Genomic DNA, 20,186 nt, shown 5'->3' on the forward strand with positions numbered 1-20,186 from the left:
TCACATAGCTGAAGAAGGACACACAAACAGTGTAGGTAGTGATCAGGGCATCTAACATAGTGAGCACCTCCCAGAACTATAACTGAATATTTTCCAATGGTGCTCATGCAGCTTCTGGTGTTGGTGACCTGCTTCCAAAGTACCTGGTGAGGAAGAGGTGCTGTGGTGCTGTGAATGCCCTCTGCTTGTCTGAATCACCAACAAATGACAATAAGGAAACAGTTCAGACACTGGCCCTGACTGTGGCATCTTGTTATGTGATCCTTGTTACCAGTACCAGTGCTGGCACAACCTGGGGTGCTTGGTGTGTTTGACCAAGAACCCAAGTTTCTTCAAGGCATCTGAGCAGTGGGGAGCACTGACTAATGATCCAAGAATTTGAAATTGCTTAGCTGAGAACATTCAGTTTCCATGATGTCCCTGCTGCCTTTAACACTGAGGCCATCACTGTGGCAGAAGGGTGTTCCCCATTTCTATGACTCCTCACCATTTGTGAGAATCTAGAAGCATGTGATAGGTAGCAATTCTGCTTCTCATCCTGTTTCCCTAAGCTTTTATAATTAGCCATGATACCTTGTCTCTGACGCAGTTCAGCTGGATCTTGTAAATCAAATCAGATCATTCCTGTTAGTAATGGAAAACAAGCTCAGAAGAGCCTCCTGAATGGGAATCTACCTTCTGAGTTCCTTCAGGAAGGTTGCAGGGTTCGAGCACCTCTCCTATGAAGAGAGCTGAGAGTGCTGCAGTTTTTTTAGCCTGGAGAAGGCTCTGGAGAGACCTCATTGCAGCCTCTCAGTACATTGAGGTGTCCCATGGGAAAGATGGGGAGAAGCTCTTTATCAAGGAGTATAGTAACTAAAAAAGGATAAGTTTAGATTAGGTATAAGGAAGAAATTCTTTACTCACAGGGTGGCGAGGCACTAGAACAAGTTACCCAGAAAAGCTATGGATGGTCCATGCTTGAAGTGTTCAAGGCCAGGTTGGATGGGGCCCTGGGCATCCTGATGTGGCAGAAGATGTCCCTTGTCTGTGGCAGGGGGTTGGAACGGTTGGAACTAGATTGTCCTCCAACCCAACCCATTCTATGATTTTATGGAGATTAGAGTTTCATTTCTGGACAGGTGCTGTAGTCTGCTTTGTGACTTTTGGTTTTCAAATCTAGCTGTAAATATTCTCTGTCTTTACCAAAGTGAGTGGTTCCTGGAAGGAAAACATCATTTCTGGTATAGCATAGGGATGCAGGACATCTGTGGTATTTAGAATGGCCCAGTGAAGTTCGCTTCAGGCCTGTATCTCCCAGGAGCAGTCCCCAGGACAAGAAGGTGTAATTCAGTGATAGACAGGTGTTAGAGATGTTGTTCCCACTTCATCCTCTCAAGTTGAAGTGGTTCTCTGGATGAGTGCCCTGCAAATGAGAAGATTTCAGGGAGCTGATGTTTAAGACAGCTGCAACATACCACCACATCAAAGAGCCAGCCAGTGTTGGGTGGAAGTTCAGCAAACAGCCATGGGAACAAATGACCTCTGAATAATAGATGTGTCAAATTCACCGAGGCTTCCAGAGCCCCAGAAGTAGTGCCTCCAGCATGCTCAAGATCTGTATGTATCTTCTTTAAGAGTTCCAAAGGACAGTTTTGCAGTTTTGCATTCATGAAACACTATATGGTTTCTCAGGGCATCCAGATTTGATAATTCAGTAAAACAATCATTTAAGTCTCTCTGCTGCTTTCCACCTCTGAGTTGACTGTTTATTCCCTGGTAATTACACATGTGCATACCTATGGACTATCACAAATAGAGGAAAGGAATTTTTTTTAGTGTTTGTTACTTAGATCTCCTGAAGACATGTTGTCCATGGACACCTTCTACAGCCACTCTTTGTACAGGTAAAGCAAGCTGAGCTTGCATGCTTGTGATGAAACTGAGATCTGAGGCACGCTCTGCCCTTTATGATATTGGCGCAAAGAACACTAAGCTACACATGGAAAACATCAAATACACAGGTACAAAAATACACTGCTACAAAAAGCTCATCAGAGCTGAATAGTTATGGTGCATGCACTTAAACTGGACCACGTTTATGGCCAGTACTGATTTAAATCAGGTAATTTCTTTTTTTTTTTTTCCACGTAGAAAAGTCACTGAGAACTGAATGAGAAGAATGTTATTTCATTAAGTGAAAGAAACAGTGAAATAAGATTGGACAGTGAATTCCAACTGGATCAATGCAAGTATGTGCACAGTAGCCAAAAAAATAGTACACATTTCACAAATATGTCTGTGAACACATTAACTCACCTAAGAACAAATCATTGTGAATGGATCCTAATCATACTTCCATTAGAGTGATTTCAGTCTGTGGCAGGTTGCCCCTCGCCCGTAATGAAGCATCCATCAGCTTATCACTCACTTAGTCCTACAGCAGGTTATAGGAAAGAATAGGAAGAGCAATAGAGAGAAAAAAACCTCATTCAAGATAAGATGGTTTAATCAGCAAAGGCAAAGGGAAAAAAACATCAGCAACAATGGAACAGGCTGCCCAGAGAGGTTGTGGATGCTCCATCCCTGCAGGTGTTCAAGGCCAGGTTGGATGGGGCCCTGGGCAGCCTGGTCTAGCATTAAATGGGGAGGTTGGTGGCCCTGCTTGTGGCAGGAAGGTTGGAGATTCATCATCCTTTTGGTCCATCCATCTGGCCATTTTGTGATTCTGTGATCATCAAGTAATGCACAATCAATTACCCATCAATGTCCACCAGCAGACAGGTGCCCAATCAATTTCTGAGCAAGAGTTACTTTGGAACAACTTCTCCCCACCACACATACACACAGTTTTTATTGCTGAGCACGACATTCCATGGCACAGATTGTCCCTTTGGTGAGCTTCCATCCTCTTGCCCACCCCATCCTGCTCACTGACTCAGTCAGAGCAAGGACATTCTTAGGTACTTATCCGTAGTTAGTAATGTTTGTCCTCTTACAAAAGATCCTTCTCTATTTATTATATTAGTTTGTAGATTATCTTAACTAAAGGTATGAAAGCATGGTGGGAATACCAGTAATTAGATGCATGGTAAGATTTATGCACATGTGTAGCTCAGAAGACTGAGAAAAATAGAATAGATGTTACCTGAAGATCAGAAAGGTCTCTGTCAAATAACTCCAGTTACCAAAGAAACACAGGATCTTTAATGAAGGAAGTGCACAATTATTTCTGGATTTGTTTTGTTTTTTTTTAAGGAAGAAGGTATGACATTGTCTTTTGAGAGCTCTGGAAATGAACCATCTGGGGTGCACATAATGTCAAATGCTGCATAGTTTTAGAAAAGTCCTGAATAATTTTTACAAACACATTTCTAGTTAGTAAACTTACCATAAGTAAAAATAAATCCTAGAGTTCAGAGCTTATTAAGATTGCCTAGTAAAGACAGGAAAGACTGTTTTTTGCTTGGTATTTCCTCTGCTGCATAATTATCTAGTGGAGATGTTTCCTCTCTTTATTTACAAAATAAATTAAATATACACTTTGTAATGCTTTAATATAATGCAGTTTTACTCACTTAGTATTTTACTTCCATTATATTTTTGTCTTATTTTCCTTTGTTCCTTGTAATGCTTGAGCTTTGAGCCTGTAATGCTTGCTTTTTTTTTGTTTGTTTTATTTTTTAAGATTTAATGTGACATGTTTTTGAATTGTTAATGCATGTAAACATGAATACAAATCCAGGTCCAAACAAAGTATTGTACCTATCTCACCATAATGTGACATTCCCTGCCATCCTGCATCATTACGTAGCTAGTAATGGAGCCGTACAATCAACACATCTGTTACTATGGAGGTTACTAGAAATGAATGACTGTCAACATTTTGCCTTGTTGATCTTGATTCGAAAGACTGGAGAGGTGCACATGTTCTGTGTAACTTGGATTAATCCCAGCAGCTTGCTCACATCCTGTCAATTGGCTTTGATGTTCACACCTGCAGTTACCCGGTGTTAATGCCACAATCTTCCCTGTCAAATGCTGGGTCGTGGCGGTGATAAATCTGATAAAGCAGCTGCTATTCTGAAAGCATTAAGGTAATTGCAGGTGTTTCAGGATCATTATGTCACCTCCCTTCCCAATTACTGGATATGCCTACTTTTTGGGACGGGACCTCCCGCAGTGAGATTCTCAGCATAGCTGCAGTGCAAATGATGATAGATTTTACTTCTTACACACTCTATTTTTTATTTTTTTTTATTTTTGACTTAAATACAAGATTACAGTGCACTGACTAATATTTGGGTTGGAATTTTTATATGGTGCCTACGCAGCACATATGCAATAGAGTAACAAATTGCAAAAGATTGAACAACTACAGGAAATATCCTCCAAGAGTAAGAAATGCATTGTTTGAAGAGACCTTCTAGTTTCTGTTGAAAAAGTCCTCAGCCTCTTTTATTTATCCTCTCTTAAAGTATGTTTTTCAGCTCTCATACATTCCAAAGTGTTTTACTTCTTCTTCTCTGATTTCTGTATGTCTCATATGCCTGGAACGGTGTCTTTATTTTCGTCTGCTCAGTAATCTTCTTGTCTCCCTAAGTCCCTTTACCAATGTGCTTATTTTGGTCAGCTTTCCACCCTTTCTTTTGTGCCGTTCCACTGTCCTTTAATCTTGACCAAATTACAATTTAATAATGCAGGTGAGGGTTGGGGAGGAGGGGTGGTTCCAGTTTCAAAAGTTAGCTGGAAAGCAAAACCATTCAGTCATCTCGTATCTTCTGTTGTTGTGGTCTATGGTTCAGTCTGGTCAGGCTTTGCAGGGCACTTGTTTGTGCCCATGTACTTGTGTACAGAGTGAGGCACAGATCTACCACTGTGCACGCTTTGTGAAAGAGAGGTGGACTGAAACTTCTCCTTAATGAGATCTGTGTGGCTTCCATGAGGTACAAGCAGAGGCTTTTAAGAGAAGTGGTTTTTCTAAGTGTCTGCCAAGGTTTCTATAGTAAAAATATTCTTTGAGCCAGCTCTTGAATATTTGCGTAGTAAAGCCTTAAAAAAGAATGACTGAGGACACAGAATTAGGCTAAAAACAACACAAGTAAAATAATCAGTTTGTTTTGCCCCTTTTCTTCCTGCATTTCTCTGTCAGTTGAGGGCTGCCACCTTTTCTTCTCTATCACTGACACTAACTGCTTTTATTGATTTGAATTATGCCAGTTAACACATACAAGTTGTTTGACTACATCTTGGCCATACCTTTTATTTTAGGATTCTGACATTGCACTTTGACATAGTATGTGACTGCTGATGAAACATCAGCACTGGGAGGATAAGAGTGATTTGGGATAATACTTTGATTGCGTGGTCCTACGTGAAAAGTAAATCAACTTTTCAATGAAAGAGTTAGTTTCGTAGTGAGGTAAGCATGTCAAATGAACACTGCTAGTTCTTGATTTTTGTGCTGAAATTTGTAACATTTGATTAGTGTTCATTGCCCCCGTTTTCATTAGCTCATGACACATCTTTAAGGGAGAGGATATTAGACTTTCTTGTGCAAATGACTTTGTACAGCTGGACCTTACCCCAGGGATCATTCCTTGGGAATGGTAGGATCTTCCACGTCCATCCACTGCTGTTCTGAAGGCCCTAAAATGTCATTGCATGTGTTTATTAGTGAGACTGCATTACAAAAATGATGTTGAACTAGCTTTAATTAGTGAAACCAACACCTCAATGTCCTCTTCTTTCTGTAGCTGCTGTTTTATTCCCATTAATTAATGGAAGCATTAATAGAAAATGATATGTTTTGTTTGTTTCTTTTATGAGAAAGATTTGTAATTAACAGATTTACAGTGCTGTTGCTGGCTTTTAATGGAAGTAGAGTACAGATCAAGTCTTTTAGTAAAGGCATTTGTTTAAGATACTCCAACAAAATCATGTCATTTTATATTTACATCTATAATTTAGCAATATACAGCATTTGAATTAGTAAAGCAAACTCTTTATCCGGAGAATAAACTTCAATATTTAGCAATTGTTTCTCACCCTCAGCTGCCTCCTCTTGCTGATCCTTGTTTTCTTTGAAGTGAGTGTAATCTCATATGAAGACAGAAATAAATACAGTTCTGTGTAATTGACAATGAATATCTCTTGGCAGAGATTTCGATGTCTGTATCTTTGCAGGGAGAAGATTTGCAGCTTGAAAGGTCTGCTGTCAGGTTAAGTGTGTTTTCATATATGCAGTTAATGTACGCAGAAGCCTGGAGCAGGCTTTCAGAGCACTTGAAGGTCTGAGTTTGGAGGCCGAGTCCAAAGACTGTAAAACTGTCATTTGTTTCACTGTGTATTTAATATGACACAAACTTGAGTGCTTGCTTTCTTTTCTCTCATATATCTCTCATATAGTAACCACACTGATTACTGTACTTGTTTACCATTCTCTTTTGGGCATGGATTACTTAGGGTTTTACAAAGAAATCTCTGTCTCCTTCAGTTGTGAGTACGCCTTTTGTAAAAGGAGTTTTTTTTACCTTACGCTTTGAAAGATCATCAGGACACAGTGTAAAAGCCAGTACTAAAAATGTTTTTCCCCAAATCCCGAGGATTCATGTGTGGGAGTTTTTAATTCCTTTATCCCTCATGAAGAACTTGACCCAGCTGTGTCACAAATGACAAGATAAATGCCTTGTGAAACTGGTTCTAGACCTCAGAGGGTTGAAAGTAGGCAAATATAGAAATTAAAATAGAAGGTTTTAGCAGGTAACTACAGAGCTGATGGCAGATGACTCTATAGTAAGCTGTTGTAAATAGGACATCCTAAGTGACTTAATCGGTCTTTGAACTGGCTCCAGGATGACTTATAATTCATGTATAAAGTCCAAGACTCATAATACATTTGTTCCAAGTGATGCTTTAGGATAAAGTTTAATGTGTGAACTATTTTAAAATTCAAATGTGACTGAAATCGTCGTACAATTATTTGATGTGATTTGAGATGTTTACTTAATTACTCTTTGTACCCCACTCTCCATTAGTCATCTTGTGCAGTGTAAGACCTAGATCCAAATTGGGCCACCGAGGCCTGATGGTATAAAACCCTTTTCTTCCAAAGGGACATCCCAAACACTGTCGTGTGATGCTCTTGTTTGTTTTTAAATGGATACTCGATCTTGTCCAAACATGAGGAGCTCATACACTGAAAGTATATGAAGCATCAGAATCACTGAGATAGTATGCAGGCTTGAACAGTGCAGTTTGTCACTCAGCGCCATGCCAGATAATGTATTTAATGGTGACAGAAATCTGAAGCATGACACTGAGACACAAAAATTACTTCCTTCAGCAAATACCGTGGAAATTACTGCTGCTGGTGCGGACCATGCTGGGTAGACATGTTAAGATTATGTGACAATATAGCCACAGGCTAGTAAGAGCAAGTTCACTCCCTTAAGATTTTGTTATAATTTTATAGATGATATCTTTAGTTAAAGATAAGCAGGGCTATATCTAAGTTTGCTTGTCACATGGAGAGAGAGCTTTCATTACTAAAAGACTTGACTGAATTAGAAGAGTAGGTGTGGCTGACAGTTATTGCTAATGGTGGCCAAATCAAACTGGTTTTCACTCAGTAGTGCATGTGCATTCAGATGGCCATCTCTGTTCTCACTCTCTGTTTGGTAGATTTAATAGGTAAGATACAGGTGGTTTTTTTATAAGGTATAGCTACAGATCAGTGCAAGAAATAGAAATAAAACCTTTCCTTGACTTCCTCAAAGTTTGGTTGTTTTGTAGGATTTTTCTCATGATATAGTGGTCTCATTATAAGACCGTGCTATTGCCATTCATTACAAGGAGTCTCTGCAAGCTTTGCTTTGTTCAGGACCACTTGGCAGGATCCATCCCAGCCATTTAACATAATTAACTTGGAGGTGTTTCCTGCTCAGGAAGTATTTAAGCACCCTGATATGAATGAGCACTGGGGATGGAGGATAATCTGTCCATAACCAAAAGTTGAAGATGCTATAGTTTAGTTACCTTGGAGAGAACTGGTGAAGAGCAAAGTAGAAGCAGCAGTAAGTGCACTGAATTGTATGAAATGCTCATCATTTTAAATAACAATGTTTTACACAGTGTTAACAGGCAGACAGTGTCCTTGTTAAAAAAAAATAAATATTCTCTACGGTGTGTCTGCACCTCCTTTCCCAGAATCTGCTTGTCCTCATTTCTTATTTTCCCCTCTCTTCTGTTGTTGACATCCTTTCTTTTACCTTTCCTCCTTGCCTGCAAAATGACTTTGGATAGTTGTGGAAAAGAGAGGTGAAAAAGGGGAATGGTAAATGGATTTGAAGGAAGGAAAAACACATACAGAACTTGTCATTCCTCAGAAGATGAAGGAAAATAGGTTGTGAAGCCAAAGCCTGTGATCCCTGACTGTGTAGTGATGCCGGCAGGCTGCCTTGCAGTGAGCTCAAATAATGAAGTCTTGCTTCTCCATGCTGTGTAAGTTAGTCCTTTCTAAAAAGGCAATAAGACTTCAAAGAAGCATTTCATAATGTAGATCTGTATGATGTTCAAGCTGGCAGAATGCCTGTTTTGTGTGGAGGTATGAAGAGAGCACATCCACATCTGTGTATTTATTTTGATGTGCAACTTTAAGAATTTAAAATCTGTATTCACTGCTCTTAAAAAATACAGGAATGAAGGAGTGTGGTGATAATCTGTAGGGCTACAGGATGTACTGTGCAATAGATAGCATCTCATTTTGGTGCTGTGCTAGAGTTTGTGACAAAACTGCTTTTCGTGCTGCATCTGTGAGCATGTGTACATTGCTTGCAGATGGCTTTTTCACCTTCTTCAATGTTCTCTTGTTTATAGGCTTAGCAATTTCTAAGATTTTCCCAAACTATTTTCTCTGCTGGATTCATGATTTATAAAGCCACAGGAAGTATGAAAATAGATTTTAAAAAGCTGGATCTTAAACTGTGTCTGTGTTAAAGCATTTTTAAGTTGTTGTCATACATATAATTAAGCACACACGCAACTAGAAGACTGCTCAAAGACGTGAGAGTCATAGACCTGGCCTGTTGAGCATGTCAGTAAATTGATTGAGTATTGTCATTCTATTACCTTAAATCACAATTCAGATTTCACTCAGTTGTTAACGTAGAAATATGCAGAGAATTTGAATGAGTGTAATCAGTGCTTTCTGAAACCAAAATCGTAAAATGTTAAAATTTATATTAAAGTCTCTGCAGGAGCATGTTTTTAGGCAAATGAGAAAATGCAGACTAGCATCGTATGCAATGAAGTTATCATTACTTGAAACCTGAAATTATGGTCCATTATCTAGCTTGCAAACAGCAAACAAAACATCTCATCTTACATGAGATGACTTATCTAAGCATAACTTAATACTTGCATATTACTTCTTACTGAATATATCACTTCAACTCAACTTTCCACTCCTGATATCAAAGAACAGTTGGTCAACCACTGTAATAAATTGTTCTTCCTTTCTACTTAAAGATCAGTAAAATTTTAATGAGCACTTTTCAGAACAAAATTTCCAAATCTATGTGCTTGGCTGGTGCCTCTGTTTACAGTGCCACTTTTATATATATATGCATATATATATTTATTATTATATATATACTATTATATATATATACACACATATATATATATATGTATATATATATTTCTGTAGTATGTTAGGAAATGTTTTCTAGGTTTCCTAGATATTTAGATTGTTAATATTCAGAAATGACATAATAAATTTCTATAAGAAGGCAATTTGTAATCACAAATCTCAATTGAATGTACACTGCTCTGTTATTTTCTCAGCAAAAGGTGGCTCAGTGCTTTGCTGCCAAAAGCCTGAATTTCAATTAGGCTTAGCATAATTGATGAGAGTATACAAGAGCTGGTACCACACTAGTTGGTTGCCTTTGTTCTAGGCAGTGGGCTAATTTAGCTCATGAAATCAGCTCATTTTGGGAGAGTTCCTTTGCTGTAACTGCAGGGTGTGGTTTATGAAGAATGTGATGAACAGATAGATTGGTGAGTTTGTACAGGACTAGTCAAACCTCCTGCATGCACCTTGTTAATCTGTCCTGCTCCTCGCTCTCCTGTAAGGGGCAGCTCAGGGTTTCAGTGGAGCAGGAGAGATTGGAGCACTGAGCTGAAGCACGGGGCTGCTCTATGGAGGGTCATCCTCTGGGATCTCATGCTGAAAGGGACCTTGCTGGAAGTTGCAGTCCTCAGCCACAGCCACAGCCCGGCACTGTGGTCACTCCTGTGTGACAGGACACAGCTCTGCCACAAGGAAAAGTCTTAAGGCGTATTTACCTGGGTTGTCCCTCCCTGCTTCCCCTGTACCCATCCTGTGCAGGCTTTCCTGCATCTGGCCCATGGGAACTTGAGAGGCCCTGCTCTGGTGTCTCATCCCTGCTTCATCCCTTCTCAAGGTCTGAAATTCTTCTAAGAGTCAAAGTCTTTCCTATTTGCTGCTGGAGTGGCACTGTGTTTAGAAATAAGTCAGACTTTTTTGAAGTAGAGATTTAGTCTAAGGCACATCACTTGAGCACACAACAAACTTTAAAGAGGAAAGAGCACAAGCTTTGCTATTTGTTTTCCAACTCTCACTTTGAACCAAGTGCTAATACATAAAAGAGCAGGTTGAAAGCGCAAGTCTGTGTTCAGAAGTATTTTTATGTCCCTGAAATCGTGCAAACCTTTCAGTTGATGTAGCTACAGAAGACAGCAAACTTATGTGGGAATGTGATATTTCTGCTCATCAAGTCAGGGTGAGTCAACATGAACAAAGAAAAGCATCATGTGTTTAAAGAAATGAATGATGCTGGCTTTCCATCTCCTCAGTCTAACAGCTTCATCTGGTTCTTTGAACTTCTTACTATACAAAATGAGATACCACCTTTGTTAGGCAAGTGTGTGTGATGATTACTGTTTATACAATGCTCTAAAGCTAGACCAGAATATAAATATCAAGATTAATTTTACACTCAGTAAGATATTGTAGGGCAGCATGGCTCCAAATTGTCTCTGGAGCTGAGGATTTTAAAGATCATCTTTAAGACCCCTTCCAACCCAAGCGGTCCTGCGATTCTACATCTGACATTGTAGTAGCATCCAGAGATTCCAAACAAAGCCAAATTGGTGGGCAAGGAACAAATATGCGCTACTAACATCCTCAGCTCCAGAGACAGTTGACTAGTTCCAACCCCCAGTCATAGACATGATTTATATTTTGTCGTTACACAGCAAGAAAAGATCGTTAAATACTTTCTGTGTCATATCTGTCGATTAAATGTCAGACATTCTCAAAAACTTCCTATATTTACGCCTACTCAAGCGATCAGACTGATAAAATAACCAAGGGATTATTTTGTAGTTTCTTATTCCCAGAAATGACAAGTAAAAAGTTAAAATGGAAAATATTGCTAATATTTTGTAACGTCAATTTTTAGTAATAAACTTTAGGTATCTTGCAAACATGGCTGCATATGCAGAGCTGCAGTAGTGTCAGAACTTGGCTGTGGAATGAATGGACTGGTCGTCACAGGTCGTGGGTTTGTTGGGGCACATCTAGCATCTATGTAGAGGTGCCACCCAGTGGCCAGATGGCAGTGATAAGTTTTTCTGACTTGAAAGTGAAAGGAGGGCATCTTACAATAATATTTCCAATAATATTTCAAATAATTTGTTTGGTCTCTTTTTTTTACACTTTGTGGACTTCACATAAACAAAAGAGGTTCCAATTTCTTTAAAAGGAGTAGCTGACAGTTTGCTAAATTGTCACCAAATTTTAGAATAAAGAAGAGCTTCAGTTAATTAAAATAATCTAGATAGTCAAATGAAAAAATGCTCTGTCCTTGAAACTTCATTTTAGAAATTGTGTCACTATGCTCAAGTGATTTTGTAGCAAACCAAGGTGTTATATTTGAGGTTTTTTTTGTTAGATTGTGTTTTTTTCCCATGCAAACAACAGCTAGAACTACAGCCTGAAAATGGTGATTGTCCGTAGTAGGTGTAAACTGAAATTTATGATACTTTGCCTCATAGCAATATTCATACAGAATGACAATTTGATAGTAGATGTAAAAAAAAGAAGAAATAGAATTGTTGTAAGAGATTTATGATACCAGCACAGTGCAAAATGAAACCTATTGCAGTGATCAAATTCCTTCACTGAGATTATCAGAAGACAAAGGAGTGAAACAGTGATGAGCATCTGGTACAGCTCTACACTGCTATTCATGAAGATTTTAACTAGCTGTGTAATGACTGGTGTGGCTAAAAACAATCTTCACTATGTTTTCAGATTACCTGAAAGACAACCTTGAAGCTCTTCTCAATCTGAAGTGTCTGCACTGGGTTTCCAGTCAATAGAGATGGCGAAGAAGATAGATAACTTTAAACATAGTGAATTGCTGCAATAATCTCTGGGACAGTTGCATTTTTTTTATCCTGTAAAACAGAAAAAGATCATTTAGAATAAGAAATGTGCAGCTGCTTGGATTCACTATATTAGAGATTTGGCTACAGAGCAACATTGTTTTAGGATTCAGGAAAACATGTTTTGAAGGACTAATGACTTTAGTATTTCCAATTGAATGCTGTTTGAAGCACAAGAAAGCCAGAAGCTTGAAACCATTTCATCTCATGAGGAGTTGCTCAGAGCTTCAGCAAACTGCCAAATGCAAACAAATATATTTAATAACCTGAAATTAATATATTGTACTGGGAAAGCAGTAGGGTTGAAAAAACAAATACACATAGGTCTGGCAGTGGACAACAAGTATGACAAGTTTGTGGTGTTGCAGTGGCTCAGAAAAGGTTCTGTGTGGTCTTTGTGTGTGCAAATGTATCGTGGAACAAAGCAAAGAGGCAGCAGACCTACTCTTTGGGATTTTGTTATGGCTGGAAGCAGGAGATTGTGTCCAACTCCAGACACGTCTTTGTCGGAGAGGTGTTGTCAGAAGGAAACAGAGGAGAACACAGGAATTCCTTTACAAAAGGGAAGATTATGCTAAATAATGACTGAGTGAGAGATGTAGCTGAAGCCTGCAAATATTTAAATTGTGTGAATTCGCCACACAAAGCAATAAATTATTTTGGCTGACATTAAGGCAGAAAGGAGTAACTATAACAAAGGGAATTTTTAGGTGAGGTACTAACCCTGTTATTATAAAGATCTATGACAAGACAATTCTAAGTAGCCCAGTAGGAATACATCTGCTGTGACAAGATGTGACCTAAGATGACTGAAAGAGACAATCTCTACGATCAAGGAAGGTGGAGGCAGAAATGTTAAACTTGATTCAAGTGTGTATCTGAGATCTGGCCATTAGATGGCAGGGTTCAGGTACCGGAGCGTGGGTGCCTGCTCTTCTCCAGATGATCACACGTCAGGAGGATCTCAGGGCCGCTAATCCATCCTAGTGGCTAAAAGAGGTTGGAGATATTCAGTTTCCCCCCCAAACCACACCCATGCAGCCCGTAGCTGACACAGCAAAAAGTCACACAACTGCTGTCTACTACTCATGTCCTCTCAGGATGTGTGTGTGCGCTCCAGCTTTTTTCCACGTGCAGCTCTGTGTGGATGGAAGAGGTGCTAAGTCACCCAAGTGTAGCAAACCAGTTTATGTAAGACCTGAAGTCAGCTGGAGTCTGAACAAATGTAAAATGATGGAAAGAGAAAAACTGTAACCGGGAATACGATAATGGGAATGTTGAGGCAGTGGAAAGAGCTTGCTACACTGTTGAAGAAGTCCAGGTACTGGTTTCGTGGAAAAGATGACATGAGGAATAAGAAGCAGTGGCTTTGTATGAAAACCTCTTCAGTCCAGAGCATGCTGTTTGAAATGCTCAAAATACATTAAAACTGTAGCTAGAACACCTCAAATAACATGCAATAAAAACAAAGCAAAACAAAACAAAAACTTGTTTAAAACAGTCTGCGCTGCTAAAGGATCTGCCTCAGGGAGCAATCCTTATGTATGCATCCACACCTCTCCAGATTACACGCCTCTGGAGTGAACTGGCTGTGTTGTGCTGCATAACACTTGACCTGGGTCTGATGTCCCTGTGGCTCTACGACCGTAATTATGTTTTTGTGGCTTCAGTTCAAAGCATCTGAGGTAATGCGAGGGCTGCTTTGCTGCCTGCGAGACTGGTGTTCTTATAGCATTATGCCAAAGGTATGATGCCTGCTGTGGGGTGTGGTGTGGGCACACAAGGGGTGCATGAGGGCAGGAGGATAGCAAGGGTGGTGTAGGGCAGGAGGAGACAAAGCTGCCATAGCCCCATCCCTGCTCTGCCACCCCTTCGGCAATCCATCTTCAGAGCTGCTCCTGAGCTCCTCCTTGGAAGGAAGCCTTTGGTTTGCTCCAGAGAGCTCAGGCACAGAGTGACTCATGTGAACTACGTTTGACTAGAGGACCAGAACCAGGGAGTGATCCAGGGTGATCAATTACTTAGCAGCATAGGTGGACCCATTGTAGTTAAAAGCACCTTGGCAGTGGGCAAGCAGAGGGAAAGACCATGACTGCTTTTAGTACCTTTCCGTGTTGTGGTGTAACTCTTCAGTGCAGGCACTTTGCTGATTGAATGGGTACATGCTTGTTGCAGAGAAAAATTCAAGGGCTGATATGGCATGGGAGTGGGCACTCTGGGCAGAGGACCTGAATAAACAAACAATGTATCTGTTTTAATCAAGTTGTTCTTGCTCGCACACGCTCTTTTAAAGCATGATCTCATCCTATGTAAAAGTGTTGATTGAAAATGGGAATTACTATTCAAAAATCATCCACAGGATACAGTCTGAAGACTTATAGAAAATAGCAGACTGGAGATGAATATCGGGGCTGAATATGATGGATGATGAGGGAAGCCGTGGCTGTAAAATTATAAGGTTGCCATTACAGTAAGCATTATTATTTTAAAACGTTTGGCAATCCCCTTTTTTCTTTTGTTTGGGAGTTTTGTTTATTGTTCCTACCATGATGTATTTGTGTGGTTTTGTCTTCAGGTTAATTCCCTTCAAAAAGCTTTTTAATAATTATCTTAATGTTTTAAGATGATATTTTAAGAAAATTAATAGAAATCACTGTGTCGCTACCAGAGACTTTGGCATGGACAAGGAAGAGCAGTGGGTCTATGGTGTGTGTCTGTAGCATAAAAAGAGCACTTCCTGGTGTAATTTCTATTTTGTAGTTTATGATGACTCTTCCAATCTGTAGCTCCACTGCAATCCAGTGTCTCTGTGAAGAGAAGATTTTTCTACCTAAAAAGCTTCTCCTTCTTCACTCTCTTTTCAAAAGCTTTGTAATTTCTAAGGCCTTCTGCCTGTTCTTCCTTTTGCTTCACTGCAGAATTAGTTATTATTTTCATTAGCTACATGAGAACATGCCAGACACTCATCGCTGTGGACAAGGTAAACATATTCTGAATGTTTTTGACATAATTAGTCACACTATTTAGTAACCATGCACAGAACAAACAATAAACAATTCGGTCTATCATAAATATGCAACCCACCATTTCTCCTGATGTTAAAATTCTTACCTCTGCAGACAACCTCCTCTCTGAGTGCCTCAGACAATTGATGGGCCTTGCAAAATGTCTGGGAGGGTTTCATAACATTCCTAGCATGTTGCAAACACTCTTTCCCCCTCAGGCCTGCGGGGCTTTGTATGGTTACACAAACAAGTCAGGGTGAGGAAAGCCAGGGTGTGGATTCGCAGTGCGTCAGCTGCCCCACAGTAACTGTCCATCCTCCTGCCCTCACCCTGCCGTGTGCAGCAGTGAGTTGGAGCGAGCTCCTTCGTATTTAGGCTGGAACATGAGAATTTACACAGGCAGTTACCACAGAGTTCACACCCCAGCTTGCCCCATGGCAGCTTGCTTGCATGCCCATACCTTGAGGCAGGAAGTGTACTGCTGCTCTGTGCAAGAAAACTGCTTGCTGCCTAAAATTAAAGCTTCTGGGACAGAATGGGGAACTCAGCCATCAGTAGTTTGTTGAGAGAATAAACCTGAAATTGTGCACACTTTTAAACACCTGCTATTTCATTTTAGAATCTGAAGTGCCACGGTTGGCTACGTTTTCAGGTTTAAGCTTCTCCTGCTGCTTTTGTCAGCTCCAGTTTTTGGCCTGAAATGATTTCTTTAAAAGAAAGGTGTTGGAATGAAACAATATCATTGCACTGTGCTCTAAAAAGGGCAGTTCCCTGGCTACCAAGTGGTGGACTTGTCAGCACCCTGAGGTCTAATGGTGTATTGGGACTAGATAGCCCCTACTCTGGCCTTGAGCTCCCCACTGGCCCCACAGGGGTGAGGCCTGAGGAGAGCTGTGGAGTGGCCCTGCCCCCTGTTTCCTATCTAAAAAGTGTTTGCTCCCACAGCTTGTCTTCCTCCTTTTGGCATTCTGATATGCATGACTGGTGGCATGCTTTTTTCGGACATACATTATGTGCATTATGTAGCACTGGGAGCACAGAGGCCTGGCACCGGCCAAGCAGCACCATTACAAAAAGTGGCCTCTCACAGGGTGTATCACCTCTGTGCTTGACAGTGCTTCCATCTGCTTCCTGCATTGTTCTGCATTTTCCTTCTTATACAGACTTCAACCAAACACCTTCCCACCCGCCGGCCCATAGTGTGTCACTTGCTCCCCTGCTCTGATAAAACCACTTGGTCACTGAGTCCTCAGTGTACTGTTGTTCCTTGAACACAGGCCTCCAGATATACTAGATCGGATAGGATATAACAGTGTTTTGATGTTAGATGAGCAGGTGGTGAGTATGACTTCTGAATTCTCATGTATACAATTTGTGTGGAACCACTCCAAAGCAGCTCCCATTGTCAAAGGCCCCAGAGACAGCAGGCAGAAAATGCAAATCCAGGCAGACAGCTTAAAGTCAGCTGTGGCTTGGAAAAAGCAACCAGCCATTGAGAGCAGCACAGTTTCTTCCTTAAAAATAGGTAAATAAACAAAATAATTGCATGCGTTTATTGGAATATGTGTTAAAACGTCAAAGCATTTTCACCACAATTATGCAATAAACTGAATCCCTCTATAAATAAGCCCGAGGGTTCTCTGCTCCCTTATTTACTCTTTGAAAAGTTTATGACAGTCAGGCATAAAACTGAATTTGCAACTAGAGTTGTACAAACAGAGCTGGATTTGAAACTTTGTGATGAGTCTGGAGGAAAAGTTTACAGGAAAAGGAGTTTTGAGCTAACTGAAATGGAAAATGCATGCATGTGAAGAACAAAACAAACAAAACATTTGAGACATTGTTTTTGCTGACAGCAAAGTATTTGTTAAGGGCATTTGATACCTAAAAATCTGTCAGTGTTTCAAACTAGAGTGAGTTGAATGGAAGGCCTCCAGTACAGCTGGGGGGAGGGAGTGGGTTGGTGCCTGTGAGGCTAATGGAGGATGGAGGCTTGTTCAGCCTAGGGGAAGAAGCTGCTCTGGGGTGTGAGGAGGAATCAGGAGGCCTCCAACTACAATCAGAGAAGTCACCAAGGCAGAGACAGATTCTCTGTAGTGGTACAATGCAGGATGGCAAGAGACTATGAGACAACAGGCAAAAGAAAGAGATTTGGACTGGACAAGTATTTTAACTGTTTCCCCAGAGAGGTGACTGATGTCTCTGTGCTTTTATTTTCAGAGTTGACTGGTTAAAGGACTGAGCAACTTGGTCTTATCCCATAGCTGATTTTGCTTCTGCAGCAGGTTGGCGCAGAAACCTCCTGGGATCACTTCCAGTGAACTTAAGAAAAATGCAGTCCAAATTAGAAATGAAGATACCAAAATACATTGATTAAAAAAAGCTGAATTTTAACTAATTGTTAATTTAACTAATTGTCGAATCATCTGAAGGATTAAATATACAAAATGTCATTTTTAGTCAAGCTTTTAAATTGTATCTTCATAGAATTCTTTGGTTTTTTGCTACTTTGCTGCTTTGGTTCTTCAGGCAGCAAAATGAAAGGGATGATACAAGTTGTCAATTGTTTTCTACTATGAGAAATAACTGAGTTATTTCTCACTCATGAATAAACTATGTGAACTTTTCCACATTCTTCGGATTCCAAAATTCAGAATTGACACTGCAAAAAAGCAGAAGCAAAATTTATGTGTTATTGTAAAGATTATATACACTGTCATTGTAATAGTATTTCCAATAAATGACCTTCTATTTTGTTAATTCAACTGATACTTTATTGAGACAGCTTCAGGAAGGAAGGTGAGCAGTATGTGATGTAATGTGAAACAATAAGCCCCAAATGTTGTAATCTGCTGTTCTGTAGAGATGGAGTGTCATAAGATAATAAGAGTACTTTTCTTCGCTTGTGGCTCTGATGTGGTTATCTTGCTGAATATTGTAATCATTTTCATTTGTTTTGGTATCAGGAAAGAGCTGACAAGTCAGGGTTACAGATAGCTGAAGCAGCTGGGATGAATTAATATGTAAGTAAGAGTAGTGAGTAGTTTGGCTTTAAAAAAGCTATGTGATTTATAAGTATTTGAAGCCTGGAACCAGTACAACAGGAGAAAAGAGTTTAGCATATTTTTCAAGAAATACAGAGGATATTTGCTCAGACTTTATTTCTCTAGGATGTATTAATTAGACAATATTTATTCTCCTTTTAGGTACTACGATATATCAGGCACACGCTATACTGTTCAAGAGAGCCAACTACCATCAGTAATCTGTCCACACTCTTACGTTCTTCCATCAATATCAATGTCTACCGCCTCGTTACCAGCAGCACTTAGAAAGGTAAGAGAAAACTGAGCATCTATGTTTACAAAGAACATCTATGTACATATAGATAAGTATATATATATATATCACAATGAGGATGACTAATCTGAAAACAGAATTTAATACAAGATATAGTTGTACATAATCTTCCTTTAAAAGAAGTGTATTTGAAGTACTGGAAATTTTTCAAACAAATGTCATATACGGAAATAAGGAAGGTAGGAAGGTGCTTAATTGCTATAAGCTGGCATGAACAGCCAACAAAGGAAATGGCTCGAGGAGATCTTCCACATGTTCTCACAAACCATATGGCTTTTTCATTTTGATTATAAAATATACATAAGCCAGAATAATAAATGAACGGCAGTTACAGTTCCATGGTTTCTCACTTAACCTCCATTGTTTTCTGTGAAAGTTTTATTTCAGAGAAGGAAAAAGGGCTATGCATTAATTTGCTAAAGTTCATTTAGTTCATGTAGTGTTACTCATTTGTTTGGCAGCAGTATTGTTTCATGGAAGCAAGCTAGAGAAAATGCTAATTGTTTCTGCTTTAATGTGAGAACTTCATTTCAGATTGCAGACAATGTTGTGCAATATCATTCTTGTCTTTATTTTAATCTTTCTGTGGAGAGAGAAATACTTTTTTTTTCATGTTAACAAAAGTGCTGTAATTACAAAAGCTGATTTTTTTGTTGCTGATTTGTTTTGTGGAACTAATATTCATCTGAATATATTTGATGAGGACCTAAAGTGTTCTGTCTTTAAAACAAATACATGTCTCGTCTAGTCTGGTCAAACCCGGAAATCTTATCTACTAATTTCTATTTGAAGCCTTTGGAAAAGACTCATTGGTCTTAATTGCATAGACAATATAAACCCCAAACATCACTTGTGGTCTCGTTCAGCATCTTGGTTCCATTGGTAGTGTAAAAACACACCTACAAACAGAGTTCAGTTCTTTGCAGTTATGAAACTGCAAAATAATGAAGTATGGACCATGGAAGCCAGTTTAGGCTTCTAACAGTGCAAACAGGTGTTCTGGTGGCTTTGTATATTAATTTCTTGCAAAGGATTCTTACAAAGGTCTGATCATCTGATAGATACATTTAAGGAAAAAAAAAGCAAGGAAATTTATTTTTCATAGGAATTGGGCAGAGAGGGAGAGGAAAAGAGTCAGAGGAGAGGAGAGAGAATTCAGCAGTTTCTTTTGTTTTAGGATAATCTGGTATAGTATATAATAATGTAGTCATCTGATGATGACAGATGGATTATGGGGATTGGGCTTCAATGAAGCACAGTCTTCCCTCAGCACTTCTTGGGAGAGCAGTACAAAACTGCATGACACAGAACATAAACTGTTTGCACCAGATTCCTCTCTGTTGCTCTCCTCTACAGAAATCTGTT

At 39.6% G+C, this 20,186-nt stretch overlaps 1 protein-coding gene across 2 annotated transcripts in view; it reads left to right on the forward strand.

Annotated features, from left to right (window-relative positions):
- The window catches only part of CRYBG1 (crystallin beta-gamma domain containing 1), a 95,408-nt gene that overhangs the window by 12,773 nt on the left and 62,449 nt on the right, over positions 1-20,186 (forward strand). For both annotated transcript variants that reach the window (XM_048936752.1, XM_048936753.1), the window contains exon 2: positions 18,668-18,797. In XM_048936752.1, the coding sequence (XP_048792709.1) occupies positions 18,762-18,797 (36 nt within the window). In that variant the 5' untranslated portion in view covers positions 18,668-18,761. The remainder of the gene's footprint in view (positions 1-18,667; positions 18,798-20,186) is intronic.

This window comes from Lagopus muta, chromosome 2 (assembly GCF_023343835.1).
Source record: "Lagopus muta isolate bLagMut1 chromosome 2, bLagMut1 primary, whole genome shotgun sequence".
In the NCBI taxonomy this organism is placed as follows: Eukaryota; Metazoa; Chordata; class Aves; order Galliformes; family Phasianidae; genus Lagopus; species Lagopus muta.